Genomic DNA, 12,548 nt, shown 5'->3' on the forward strand with positions numbered 1-12,548 from the left:
ATCTCTGATCAAACACGCACTGCTGCATTTCTATTTCTCTTTTGTCTCTTCTGATCTGCACACTTGAAAAATTGATGGCTATAAAATGGTGGCCGATGCATGATGGGATTGATCAGCACGGGTCTTGAGCACAGCCGAGAGTGAGGAGAGCCTGGTCATGCCCGGGCTTGAGCTTTGCTAGGGAATCGTAGCGCCTCAAATGCCCTGACAATAAGTGCCTCACCCTTTCCTAGCCAGAGACACACAAGCTGCAACACTCGGTCGTGGTCCGGGGTAGACGTCAGAAACGTCAACAAGCCTGTTCGTGCACAGACACTTGCGCTTCATTCCGATCTTGTCAGGAATAACAGTTACAACTAAGATCTGGCAGGAGTTCGAGGCATCTTTTCGGTGTGTCAATCCATACTCTAAGGCACGAACAGCTGGCGAAGCAGCCTCCTTGCCCAGGTTGATCTGCTTCATTGTGTACTCCTGTCTTGCTACGAGATGGTTTGTCCAGGTTGTCAATGCCTTCAAACCCCACTGCCAACGCGACGCCATCCTCCCCTCCCTCGTCTCAAGTTTTCCCTAGCAAGACTTACGGAGCATAGCCACTCCGTTCATCCCTCAACCCCTTTATTTGTCTATCGTACCCTTGTGCGCTCACTGTCAACTCTGGGACTTGAAGATCTCTGTCCGAGAGACAAGCTAATCGCCAGCCTAATATGCTACCCGAAATCCAACGTCACCGCGTCATATCACGATTCCCCCCACCCAGATCGCCGTGCGAAGCCTCCCCCTTTCCACACTTTTTTCACCAAGTTATGACCAGTTTCTCTAGTTTGAGGAACAAAAGAACCCGCTCGCCGTCCATGTGACCCAGCCGATCTAGAATCTTTGTCCTTCCCTCCTCCGTGCTGGCAAGAGCGGCTACCTCGGATGGAGAACGCCCAAGTTCACTCAGGAGATCTGCAACTGGCTTTGAGAGAGGGCCACTGCCGGCCATATGTTGCAGCAAAGAAGCTGGAGAAGCAGCAAGCTGTGTCATGGGGTTGGGAGGCTGCAGAGCTTGCAAGGTTGTAGTCAGGTCGAAAGCGGAGTGAAGAGGGATGACAGGGAGCTCTGATTTATCGAAGATCCTGTTCACTTGTTGTTAGTTGGCCTTTGTGAATCGTAGCCCTATGACGGTGAAAATGTGGTGCACTTACATGATTTGCAATTTCATGAATGCCTCCATCGGCATCTTCTGCCGTCCGGCTGAGTCGTCGAGGAAGACTATAGCTACATCTTGGCCTCCCTGGAGGCGAGAAAGGCGATCTAGACGCTCAATAGTGGCTTTAATGCCTAGGTCCCCTAGCGAGATGAGAAGCAGCCGGAGCATGCGGCCCGGTTTGGAGGTGGCAATGGCAACATCGTGGGATTCAAGCCTGCCTTCTGTAACGGTGTGAAAAGTCTAGCTAGACTGCCATTTTGCATATGGCTAACTTACCCTTGAGGCGAACAGCGCTGTCGGGGAAGGCACGGATGGCTGGTGCCCATTCAGGGCGCTTTCTAAGATTAGTGCACCACATGGCTCAGTTGTTATGAGGTATTCAATGTTTGAGAGGCACCGAGTCTGGCCGCTGAGTCGAAGTGGTAATGGTTTCTTTTTAGTTGCAGTTGGTGTCTTCTATGCAGGTGTGTCAAACCTTCATTAATGGCAGGAGCTACCTGCCTCCTCCTACTTTTTGGTCTCTTTCCAAGAGTGAGGTGCCGTCTAAGATCCCCCCAATCAGCGCAAACACATCATATAAGTACAGTAGGAACCTCGCCCGCTGGATGGTATCTCGATGAATCGTACAAATGCTCCACTTCCCTCCTCATTCCCGACTTCCCCATATCAACCTGGCAATCATGCCGTCGGCGATGCTTGCAGACTGGGCAACAGAGGCTTCTTCGTCTTAGGGTCTCTCAGCTCTCGCAACGCATTCTCTAATGCCTCGTATCTTTGTTTCCGATTCTCCTCCTCGCGGGCAAGCTCCTCCTCACGACGAGTGAGCTCCTCGAGCTTGGCGTCAAGCATCTTGATACGCTCCGCGTTCTGATCTGGCTTTTGCGACGCCTTCCAGTACTCGTAGACAATGATAGCACTCGCTACGCCTAGGATAAAGGCGTCACCAATGACATCCGCAAATAGGTCTACAGCCTTTCCCTCAGGCAGCGGTCTGAACTTGCGCCGCCAAACGCTAGGTTTCTCTTTCGTCGTTCCGCCAGAGGAGGATGAAGATTTGCGATTCGCGAGCTCGGGATGTTCGGCTTCGAGCTTGGCTTGCCTCGCTTTCGCTTCCTCTTCCTTATCTACCTGCTCCTTTGTCTTCACCGTCGGCGCCTCAGCTTTTTCTTTTGCTCTCATCTCGGCCTCGACATTACGGAGGAGCGCGACAGAGAGGCGCATATTGAGCTGATGTATATGTTGACCATATCGGGCGGCAAAGGCGCGAAATTTGGGGTGCTCATGGGCTTGCGCTTTGATTTGATTCTGTGCGTTGAGAGAAGATAGTGTTAGTCATATCGCAGGAAGAGTGATAACCGCGAGCAGGAAGGTCGTGTGACGTACGGCACCATATTTGGATACGTGCCTCACAAAAAGGGCAGCGAGCTTGAACAGAGGTAGTGGCACCATGGTGGGGTGTTTTTCTCGTGAGAGGTCGACGGAAAGTTCTTTGGTTGGAGGGGAGTGAGCTCCGAGGACCCTGTGGTGCTGTTGTCTTGGCTTCGGTCTTGGCCGGGATTCTCCAGGTCAATTGCGTTGCAGGCCCTACGCGACGGGATAAATATAAAGATAAAATAAGAAATATTCAAGATATGTACAAAGTCATCGAGTCTTCAAGTCGGGCTCGCCGGGATTATGTTTAGTAGCTGACGTCGCCGCTGGAGCTGGAGCCTTCCGTGATAGAAATGTTCGGAATCCGCTCATTTGATGTTCCGCTCTGCTAAGCTTCGGAGCCGATTCAGCACGGGCGCCCCCGGCCAGTCAGAAAGTGAAACCTTGGAAATTAGAGAGTTTAGTCTAGACGGTCTGCCCAAGCCTTGGTTAGTAAATTTCCGGCCTTGTTTGACTGATGGAAACAGCTCGATTTTACTTTCACTCTGACAATTGTGTCCTAAGAAGTAAACATGACCATAACATTGCCTCGATACTTGGAATCAAGTTCACATTGATGAGGGAGTATTGTTGGCTGAATGCGGAAAGATCCCACTGCTAGCTTACATAATGTCAAATAGAGGTCTTTGTGGGGCAAAATCTAGTAGTTTTAGTGGCTCCAAAAGCAGGCCCTACCGCTTCGAGCTTGCAGTCTCCGGGGCAACGGTACGCGAGAGGAAGGTCAACAGCGACGGGAACACAACCCGGCCTTTCACTCCACCCCCATCACCAAAAGTTTACCGTTCGTCTTAACGGCGCATCATCCCGACAACCCTCATCCGCGTGAGTCCCTACGGCCGGTCTGCCTCGATTTGGCAGCTTTTCATCAGTTCGTCCTGGCCTTTGACTGCCGCCAATTTACTGTACAGTATATTCTTTCGCACATGTTCGCGTTGCGAAACTTGTAAGTGTTTTGCGTTCCTCCTCCATTTTGTTGTTACTTGCCCTTTTGTTCATTCGGCTCTTGTGTTTGAGAGCTGTCTGAATAACACCGCCCACTCTCTATTATAACCTGTCTCTCCTCTCCCCCCAACAGGATCCAGCGTGACATCTTCTCTCTTTGCCTTGCCATGTACTGACAATCAAATCACAGGCCCATCATCTCCACCACCCAGGGACGATCTTTCATCCTCGCATAGTAGCTTCTCTTGCTCGCGAGAGCCAGCATCTTATTCGAGATCGCATCAACACACGAAGCATACGAGGCCACAGCCATGGCCCATAGATTAGTGGCTAAAGGGGGTGTCGATTTGGAGGCCTTGTCGCCTAGGGACGCCAACGCTTTGCGTATGCCCAAGGCAGTCGAAATGAAAACAGCCAAGCCCGTCGTCCAGCTCAAGGCGGCCAAAGATAAGGAGCCGCCACCGCAACCGCCCGCGAGCGTTGAAGAGCCTCCGAGCTCCGACCGTCCGAATGGAGCTGTCTATCAAGTCGGCAGGATGCTCGGCAAGGGCGGGTTTGCCGTTTGCTATCAGGGATATTTATTGCCGGAACGCAAGAAGTATGCCCTGAAGATTGTGCGGAGTCAGATGCCTTCCAAGATGCAGCAAAAGGTTAGCCATGAGCCTTCTCACAAGTTAATATAGCGGTCTAACATATTGTGCAGTTTCAAACTGAGTTGCAAATTCACTCCAAGATGAACCAAAAGAACATCGTTCAATTCCTTAGGGCATTTTCTTTCCATGATTGCATGTACTTGGTTCTCGAGCTCTGCACCAACGGCTCTCTCATGGACATGGTCAAGAAACGTAAGGGTCTGACAGAACCAGAAGTTCGATTTTATTCAATTCAGGTTGCGGGTGCCATCAAGTACATGCACGGAAAGGGAATTATTCACCGAGACCTGAAGATGGGCAACATCTTTCTTGACCACAGGATGAACGCCAAAGTAGGAGACTTTGGACTGGCTGCATTGCTTGTTACGGGCCGAGACATGCAAACCATAAGAAGGACTACCTTGTGCGGCACGCCCAACTACATTGCCCCTGAAATTCTCCAGAAGGGAAAGAAGGGACATGATCACATGGTTGACATTTGGAGTCTGGGCATCATCATGTTAGTTGCCCATGAGTACGATGACGTGAAACACTTATTGACTGAAGCAGGTTTGCTATGTTGACATCTAAGCCACCTTTTCAATCCACGAGCACCGAGGAGATTTACCGCCGAGCGAGAGAACGCGACTACGAATGGCCGAACCCGGAGACTTCGCAGAAATTCATCAGCCCGGAGGCCAAGGATTGCGTTGCCACGATGCTTGAGGACGCGGATATGAGACCCGACCCCGACATCATTGTTCAGCATCCCTTCTTTACTTGCGGTTATATGCCAGTGGAAGCCGACATAACTACAAGACTGTTGACCTTACCACCCGACGGCTCAGAATTCTACACGAGCCGTATGAGCACTCAGTTGCAAGCAATCACCAACAAGAATCACGAGGAAATGTGCAGAGAATGCGGCGTCGGCCCTTGGACCCCCGTGCAGGTTGTTCACACCCAGACATGGAAGGAAATGGCCGCCGAGGAAAAGTCAGGATTGACGCCTATGATTCCTCTTGGAGAGGATGTTGTTTACAGACCCTTCGATGATTGGCTCCGAGAGAAGCGCCAGGCACGTGCGCTTGCTGCTTCTTCGTCTTCACGCCACGAGGCAACAGGAGAGCAGCAGCTGAGTGCTTCACAGACCGTACCAACTGGTTTGCTGCGCCAGCCTCCTCAAAGCTTTGCCGCCCAGCAAAGAGCACAGAACCGACCTCCAGCGATGGCCAGTAGCACAAGATCAAGACAACAGCCAGAAGCAGTTTCACAATCAGCAGAGACCGCCCGTCCACGATCAGTTAGACAACAATCCGCCCCGGAACCCCATCGAACGAATCAACTCGCTGAGGCTCCGTTGAGAAAGTCATCTACCAGTCGAAGGACCCCTCTCCCGTCGAGTCAGTCAACTGGCGCTATTCCTACTCAGGCTCTGACGTCCCAGCCTTCGAACCAGCCTACAGTCACGATGACGGGATTGATGGAGAACTTGAAAATTTCATCAGACAAAACCGACATGGCTTCATTATTCAGCCCGTCAGAGCGGGCAGAGCCGGTAGCGAGCTCAAAACCAGATGTCGTTTTAGAGCGTCTTCGCAGACTCCAGGCCGAACTGGAGCGGGCTCTAAATGCTCGTACTATGGCTATTATCTCGTCCAAGGATATCACGCCTCCCCACCCGAATGTGGTTGTCAAGTGGGTGGATTACACCAACAAGTTTGGTCTCGGCTATATATTGAACGACGGTGGTGTGGGATGTATTTTGCGTGACATACCTACCACTGAGGGCAGCAAGACCCTCACCCTACCCTCAGCATGCATGCTCGTACGTGATGCTGAGAGGCATATTGAGCGACGACACGATGAGGCGTACCCAGAGAGACACCAACCACTGCCCCCCGGCCAAGATATCCACTTTTATGAGAATAATGGTGAGTCCGGGCTATCTCGCGTTTCGATTTCTTCGAAACAATTCCGTGTGCCGGTTTATGAGGATGGCACACCTGGCAAATTGAACCCTGGAAAGGACGTGTACGAACACCGGAAAAGAGAGAGGGTCATTCTCTGGAAGAAGTTTGCCAACTATATGATTGCTTATGGCAGAGACGAAGCGGTTCCTGCCGAGGAGATGAGTACGCGTTCTACTGAATTTTCAGTCAACAATGCTCAGCCATCTGATTTGGTGACCTTCTACCAACGGTTTGGTGATGTCGGTTGCTGGGTCTTTGGCGACGGACATCTTCAGGTAAGTTCTCCGCGCGTCCCTTAATCGAGCGGACTTAACACCTATTTAGTTCAACTTCCCCGACCACACCAAGATTGTTTTGAACGCGGCTGGGACTTGGTGTCACTTCTGGCATCTTCCCATGGATGCAGCTCATAATCTTGCAACCACAGGCAGCTTGGGAGCTGCCGCTCTTGATGAGAGAGCTATGTTATCTTACCCCCTGCAGACATTGCTCAACTTCCAGACTAAGCCCTCGGCAAGTCGTGCTACTCGCACGACCTCCACGTCGCGTCGACGCCCCGAGATTCCTGTAGATCTTCAAGGAATCCCGGCAGCAAATGACTTCCGTCGAAAGATCGAGTTTATCAAAAACGCAGTCAAGGAATGGGTCACCAATGGTGGCTTGGGAAATAGCGCCATGAATCGCGAACACCGCATGCGCTGGGGAGGCTACCGCGAGACGGTAATGGGTAATACTCCTATCAAGGGTGTATGGGTGACTGTTGGTGCTCGCTGGGGCGACACCAGATTGTCGGCCTACATTGATCCCACCAATCCGTTAGAGATGGGCGAGGAAATTGATGAGTCAAAGAGACGACGCCATTGAAAGACTGCAGACGTGGTTTCTGCAGGATTCGGGGCAAGCTTGGAGCGATGGAGTTCCCTTCATTGTTACCCACTTTATGGATATTTACTTTTCAGCCAGCCCATCCCGCCGGCTGGTCCTCACAAGATGAGGCCATGGTCATCGAGTTGGGGAATGGCTTTTCGGTTGGGCATGTTTGGAGTTTGAGGTCTTTGGTGGACATAGCAATGGCGTCGCGGGAGCATAATACACTGTTACGAATATCTACGCAGCGTTGTCTAAGTTCCTAAAAATATTTTTCTTTGACATAGAGTTGTTTATCTTTTTGTGACTTTGTGTGATGTTTTCGACACGTATCAAGAAAACTGATTCCTTCCGCTATTTTGCATGAGCGGATTAACTGAGCTCTGGTAACTTCGTATCACTGGGCTCAAGCCATGGCCACACGTCACCCAGGGGTGTCCTCATTAGAACCATTAGCTGCGCATTTCTCGGTCACTTATATACTGAACTGGTTATTCCTCGTAAATCATGTCCTTGGACTGCAAAATAGCCAACCCAGAGTGACTCGTTAATTCGAGTGTAGCATGTTTGCGTTCTAACGATCAGCGAGATACAAGTCAGGTTGCCATAAGTTTGTCATTGGAAAATCAATCTTTGGAAGTGTACAACTAAACAGCCTCCTGAGATTTTGATGGCCCACCACAAGTATTGATCGTAATTCAATGCATTGTGTATACTCTAATGCGTACGAATACCCTAATCCTATATTCCAGCTATCCTATATTGATGCTGAGCCAATTACTGTCATGCCAACGCTATGCCTTTTGTTGTTGTAAACCAGATATTCGCTCAACGCTTTGCTCCTTTACCATGCCGAGACATATTCAACATGTATCTGCTGTCAAACCTAGACATGAGCCCATCTCGATTTTATCTCTTTCCATAGTAACCTCATACCGCGAATTAAACACCAAAGCTCTATGTTTATTCTGTGTCATCACTGCTCGACTGGCTTTCCTCCGAGTCTCCGTTCGTAGTTTTGCGAGTCAATGGCCTCCATTGTGCGACATTCTCGCACCCCTTTGGGGTGCGACATTTGTCCCGTGCATTGCAGGTCTTCCAGAGGACCTCGCGCACCTCTTGGAACACCTTCTGCGGAGCATCCATAGCCCAGATGACGTCAAGATGCTCGTACTCTGGGATAACCTTGCTGTGAACCACCTCAACATGCGGCTCCCGACCTCTTTCAAATCTTCGAAGGAGCTTCTTGCCATCGACGAGGTCATCGTTGCCGGCAACCCAAAGGGCGAAAGGAGGTGCTTGCTCATTATACCAAGCTGTCGATCCCTTGGGCTTACGGATGTGTTCCTCCACGGCTCGTTGTGAGAGGGAGCCATCGGCGTCGTCGGCTCTCAGAGTGTGGGCGTCGTGTCCATTGATCCGGTCTTCCTTCTCCTCAGCACGAACATCCTCCTTTGTAGAAAGAATACACTTGTGCCGTGCAAAACATTCTCTTCCGAGCCACCAGCGCATCGATTCTGAGCTGACATAGACAGGTGCAAACTGAAACATGCGGTCTCGCAGCCCACGATCCCATCGCGTGTCCGTCCAGTCGAACAGGAAGGAGAAGACCTTGTATCCGAGCCAGCCGTAGACCTTGGGGTGGAGTAGCTGGTGCATCTGCATCATAAAAGGGATAAATGCGTGAATTCCGAACATCAATCGGAACATGCCCGGGGTGATGATTCTCATGAACTTGAAGTACATTTTCCCAATTAAGGGGCCGGCGTAGGCAGCCGGCGCCAGAGCGCAAAAGACAGTCAGCTTCTCGCCAATGTCTGGTCGTTGCTCTTTTGCCAACGCAACCAGCGTCTGCGTCGTACCTTGGGAATGGCAGATCAGCCCGATCTTTTCAAATCCTGTCTCGTAAAGGACTCGCGAGGTCAACGCTGGCAGATCGAAAACACCCATCTGGCGGATATTCCAGCACCACATTCTCGGATCGGAGTATTCCAGTAAGACGTGCTTGGGCTTGAAGCCGCAGCGATTGTTGCCAAGCCAGACGTCATAGCCGGACTTGCAGAGGTAAAATGCGAGTGAGTCGTCGTCATTGGTGCAGTATGCGCCAGAACTTTGTAGAAGACCATGCATGAGCAGTACGGGGAATTTGCGTTTCTGTTCGGGATCCTTGAGCTTCTTCCTCGAGGGTGTGAAAATGTCGGGTCCCCTGTCAGATCTTTCTTCCTCGCTCATCCTTGTATATTCCTTGGGGTCATAGACGTGCCACAAGTCAATCAAGAATCCATCCTCCGTCTGAACCTGAAACTCTTCAACGTCCAGGCCAACGCGGCGGGCATAGTACCCGACATCACAAACAATCGGATCGTGGCCGCCCTCAGTCGGGATATACTCATCGGTCGAGGACTCCTTGCTTTTGAGGAGTTTCGCATTGGACTCACTGCGCTTCCATTTCTTGTTTTGCTCGTTCCGTAAGTTGTTCCTGCGTATCTCTTCTTCGTAAAATGGTCTCCTCCTCTCGGGGTTTCGAAGAGTAAGGCGGTAAAATAGCCTCGTACATAAAGGCGGTAAGCTAGTGAAGAGAGCGCCTAGAACAATGACTGCAAGAAACGCCAAACTCAGGAAGAAGGCCGATACACGAAAAACGAAGCATTGGAAGTCTCGGAAAATTGATGGCGGGCCATAGAGTGGGAGAGGGGGAAACAAGGGATTGGTGTGTGACGGCGGCATTTGTCGGCGAAGGGAGCCTTCTTGTGGTCTCTGTAGAGACTGTCCATCTTGGTCTGTGGGCAGCGAAATCACCTTCTCCTTCCTTTCCGAACCTTCTTCCGCGTTGGAAATTTCTTCTTGTGTCTCGTTGCCATGTCTGATTCTGACCACTTCAGGGCCGTCCTGGAGTTCTTCCTTCAGGATGTTCAGTTTGTGTGCCTCTTCAAGTGGAACACCCGGGAGCCTGTGGCCCTCTGAAGTGACCACAATAGGATCATGCGGCGTCACGAAGCGGGCTTCGACGGCGACCTCGGAATCATTGGTCTCGTGCCTCTGATGTGACAGCTTCTCTGCCTGCTGTGCGAACTCGACGGCGGTGTGTGCAACGGCATTATTGCGTGGTCTGTCTCGGTTGCCATCCGAGGAATCAGAAAAGCTACCCATGTCTATCGGGTACTAATCTCGAGCGCAGAAATAGCGTAGAATGTGTCGCAAAAGTTGTAAAGGCTTGAAAACTGAAGGAATCTCAGCGGTGAAAAGAGTGCAGTGGTCGCTTCTCCTTGCGCAACAGAAATGACAGGAAAGATGAAGTTAGGAAAGTGGTAATTGGGGTGGAAATTTGGTTCTCAAATGCCAAATCCACAGCCACTGATGGCATGAACAGGTATCATGGAGGTCGCAAGGTGGTCCAGGGCAGGGAAGCGAAGCGTAGATCCGGAACCAAGAAGGGGGGTGGACGTGGTAGTCGCAGAGTGACGGAGGTAAGGATTCGATCCAATGCCGCACTAATCTCCTAGACTAAGTGGTTGGAGGGTGCGTGGTTAGTGAGAGAGAGGCGAACTAACGGGTTCTCGGGTTGGGAAAGATAAGCAGAGGACACGATTGAAAAGTCAAACTGAGGCGATTTCGCGCTCCCATACAGGCAAAATGCAAAGATCATAAAAAATTGGTCTCACCGCAAGAATCGTGGCATGATGATGCCCAGATTCCAACACTTCAATCTGGGAGGCGTTTGGTAATGTCAGTGCCACTTCGGCGCGAAATTACATGCAGCTCGCTACAGCGCAACGCACAGCTGAGAGGTCTACGAAGCCCAGAGAAACTTTTGATTTGAGCCCCCAGATTCCCTGTCATTTGCGGCGCACGGAGATGCTGAAGAAGACTGGGCCATTAGCAACTGGCCAAGGTATCACCGTTGTCGAGCTATTGGGCGCTTTCCTGACCAGGGGAGGGCCCCGCTTGCGTCATAGGTTGTGTATTGTTCTGGAACCGCCTATGTATTGACTTGCAATGATTGGCTCAGCGCAAGTCGGAGAAAAAAGCATGTGACGATCTTTGGGTATGTTTGGAAAGACAAGCATCATTGATGTTTGGCAGATTTTAACGGTGCCTGGTTTTGTCAATCTTAGAATGTTTCCGAGAAGACTTGCAGTAAACAAAGTAATATAGCTGTCATCGCGAAACCTGTAGCACATGTGCGGCTGACCCTGAACTCTGCCTACCTTTTTAACATAGGAGTACGGGAACCCTTTTCTCAGGTGACGAATATGGAAATGGAGTCCGGGTCATCCTACAGACAGTTTTTCAGCGTTCCGGGGCAACCCAGGTAACCAAACCCTCATGTTTGGAGCAGTCTTACACGGCATTCTGCCTGTGCTGGGTGGTGACCGGACAAAAACGATGATCTAGATCAACTAGCCAACTACCGACCAGTTTTTGATTGATTTTTCACGCAGTCTGGCGTGGCCTGAGACTGTACAGTACCTTTCAGTGTCGGTGCTTTCTCAATTAGCTGGGTCTGGCAGCTTGTCCAGAGTCTTTCCTAGCATTGCAAACGCACAACAGGACGAGCCCTCCGAGAGTGGCTCCTCCACGTGTCTTAAAGAACGTAATTTATGCGCTGCTCTCAGTTGTGAGGTGGTTGACTGCCGAGCTTGAATTGGCAGACCAGAGGACTAGTCTTAGATAATTATAGGTATTGGTTCGCCAATACTTGAGAAACACCTGGCAAGCAAATCCAAATGTGTGCTTCACAACGTCACCATGGCAACTTGCCATCCTGTTTCTACAGAGATGTATTATAGATATCTGCAGCGCTGAAAGCTTCTTTATCAAAACACACACACACGCGCGCGCGCGCGCTCATATACTTACTAACTGAGTTTGTCGTCTCAGGCACAGCAACTTGCGATAGAGTTACGGTGACTGGGTTGAGCAAACTTCAGCAGATTGTTGTTGGACGCTAAGCCTTCTTCTGCACAGCTGGATTTTAGAATGCTGCACTCAACTGAAACAGCATAATCTAGCATGCAGAAATAATTGAACTCCCACGATACAAATGAATAACCGCGAGTCTCTTGATATAGCAATGTATGATTGATTTTTTTTATGAAGAGAAATAGTGGTATTGGAGGGTCAATTATGAAAACCAGTGAGGCGGCAGGCGTGATTGTGTCGGAGTAGAAATCGGAGGTTGTTCGGGTTCAGGAGTCTGCCCATATGCTTAGTCATTCGGTTATCCCCCGCTCAAGCCGGATTTTATTCCTGACCTGAATTATTGGCCTTAGCGGACCCCAGGAGATTGGGGGGTACGGCTGCAGCTGGCGGTGCGCCAATGCCGAGGCCTAAGACAACCCCAGCCGAAGCTGGAGACGTCCCCGACTCCAACCCGAGCAGGGACCTAAGCTTAGCTCTTCAACGCGGCTTTCGCGACATGAACATAACACCTTGCGAACACTGATACCCTACAAGCCCAATTGATCCTCTTTGTTTCTGCGACTTCCAGATTTTGTATCAATACTCGGC

General features: G+C 50.7%; 4 protein-coding genes across 4 annotated transcripts; 1 reads left to right on the forward strand and 3 right to left on the reverse strand.

Annotated features, from left to right (window-relative positions):
- Nucleotides 1–793: 793 nt before the first annotated feature.
- Nucleotides 794–1,550, reverse strand: CTRU02_205899 (uncharacterized protein; the record flags this gene model as incomplete). Its single annotated transcript, XM_036722974.1, has 3 exons — nucleotides 794–1,118; nucleotides 1,188–1,413; nucleotides 1,469–1,550. The coding sequence occupies 3 exons, from the start codon at nucleotides 1,548–1,550 to the stop codon at nucleotides 794–796; spliced, it is 633 nt and encodes a 210-aa protein (XP_036585272.1).
- A 320-nt stretch (nucleotides 1,551–1,870) lies between these two features.
- On the reverse strand, nucleotides 1,871–2,641 carry CTRU02_205900 (OPA3 family protein; the record flags this gene model as incomplete). Its single annotated transcript, XM_036722975.1, has 2 exons — nucleotides 1,871–2,497; nucleotides 2,576–2,641. 2 exons carry the CDS (start codon nucleotides 2,639–2,641, stop codon nucleotides 1,871–1,873), a joined length of 693 nt encoding a protein of 230 aa, XP_036585273.1.
- Nucleotides 2,642–3,876: 1,235 nt separating this feature from the next.
- Nucleotides 3,877–7,034, forward strand: CTRU02_205901 (plk plk-unclassified protein kinase; the record flags this gene model as incomplete). Its single annotated transcript, XM_036722976.1, has 4 exons — nucleotides 3,877–4,215; nucleotides 4,269–4,717; nucleotides 4,768–6,445; nucleotides 6,495–7,034. 4 exons carry the CDS (start codon nucleotides 3,877–3,879, stop codon nucleotides 7,032–7,034), a joined length of 3,006 nt encoding a protein of 1,001 aa, XP_036585274.1.
- Nucleotides 7,035–8,000: 966 nt separating this feature from the next.
- CTRU02_205902 (ab-hydrolase associated) lies at nucleotides 8,001–10,187 on the reverse strand (the record flags this gene model as incomplete). The annotated part of the gene is made up of 1 exon (XM_036722977.1): nucleotides 8,001–10,187. One exon carries the CDS (start codon nucleotides 10,185–10,187, stop codon nucleotides 8,001–8,003), a length of 2,187 nt encoding a protein of 728 aa, XP_036585275.1.
- Nucleotides 10,188–12,548: the final 2,361 nt, after the last annotated feature.

Source organism: Colletotrichum truncatum (assembly GCF_014235925.2).
Source record: "Colletotrichum truncatum strain CMES1059 chromosome Unknown Contig_0003, whole genome shotgun sequence".
Classification (NCBI taxonomy): Eukaryota; Fungi; Ascomycota; class Sordariomycetes; order Glomerellales; family Glomerellaceae; genus Colletotrichum; species Colletotrichum truncatum.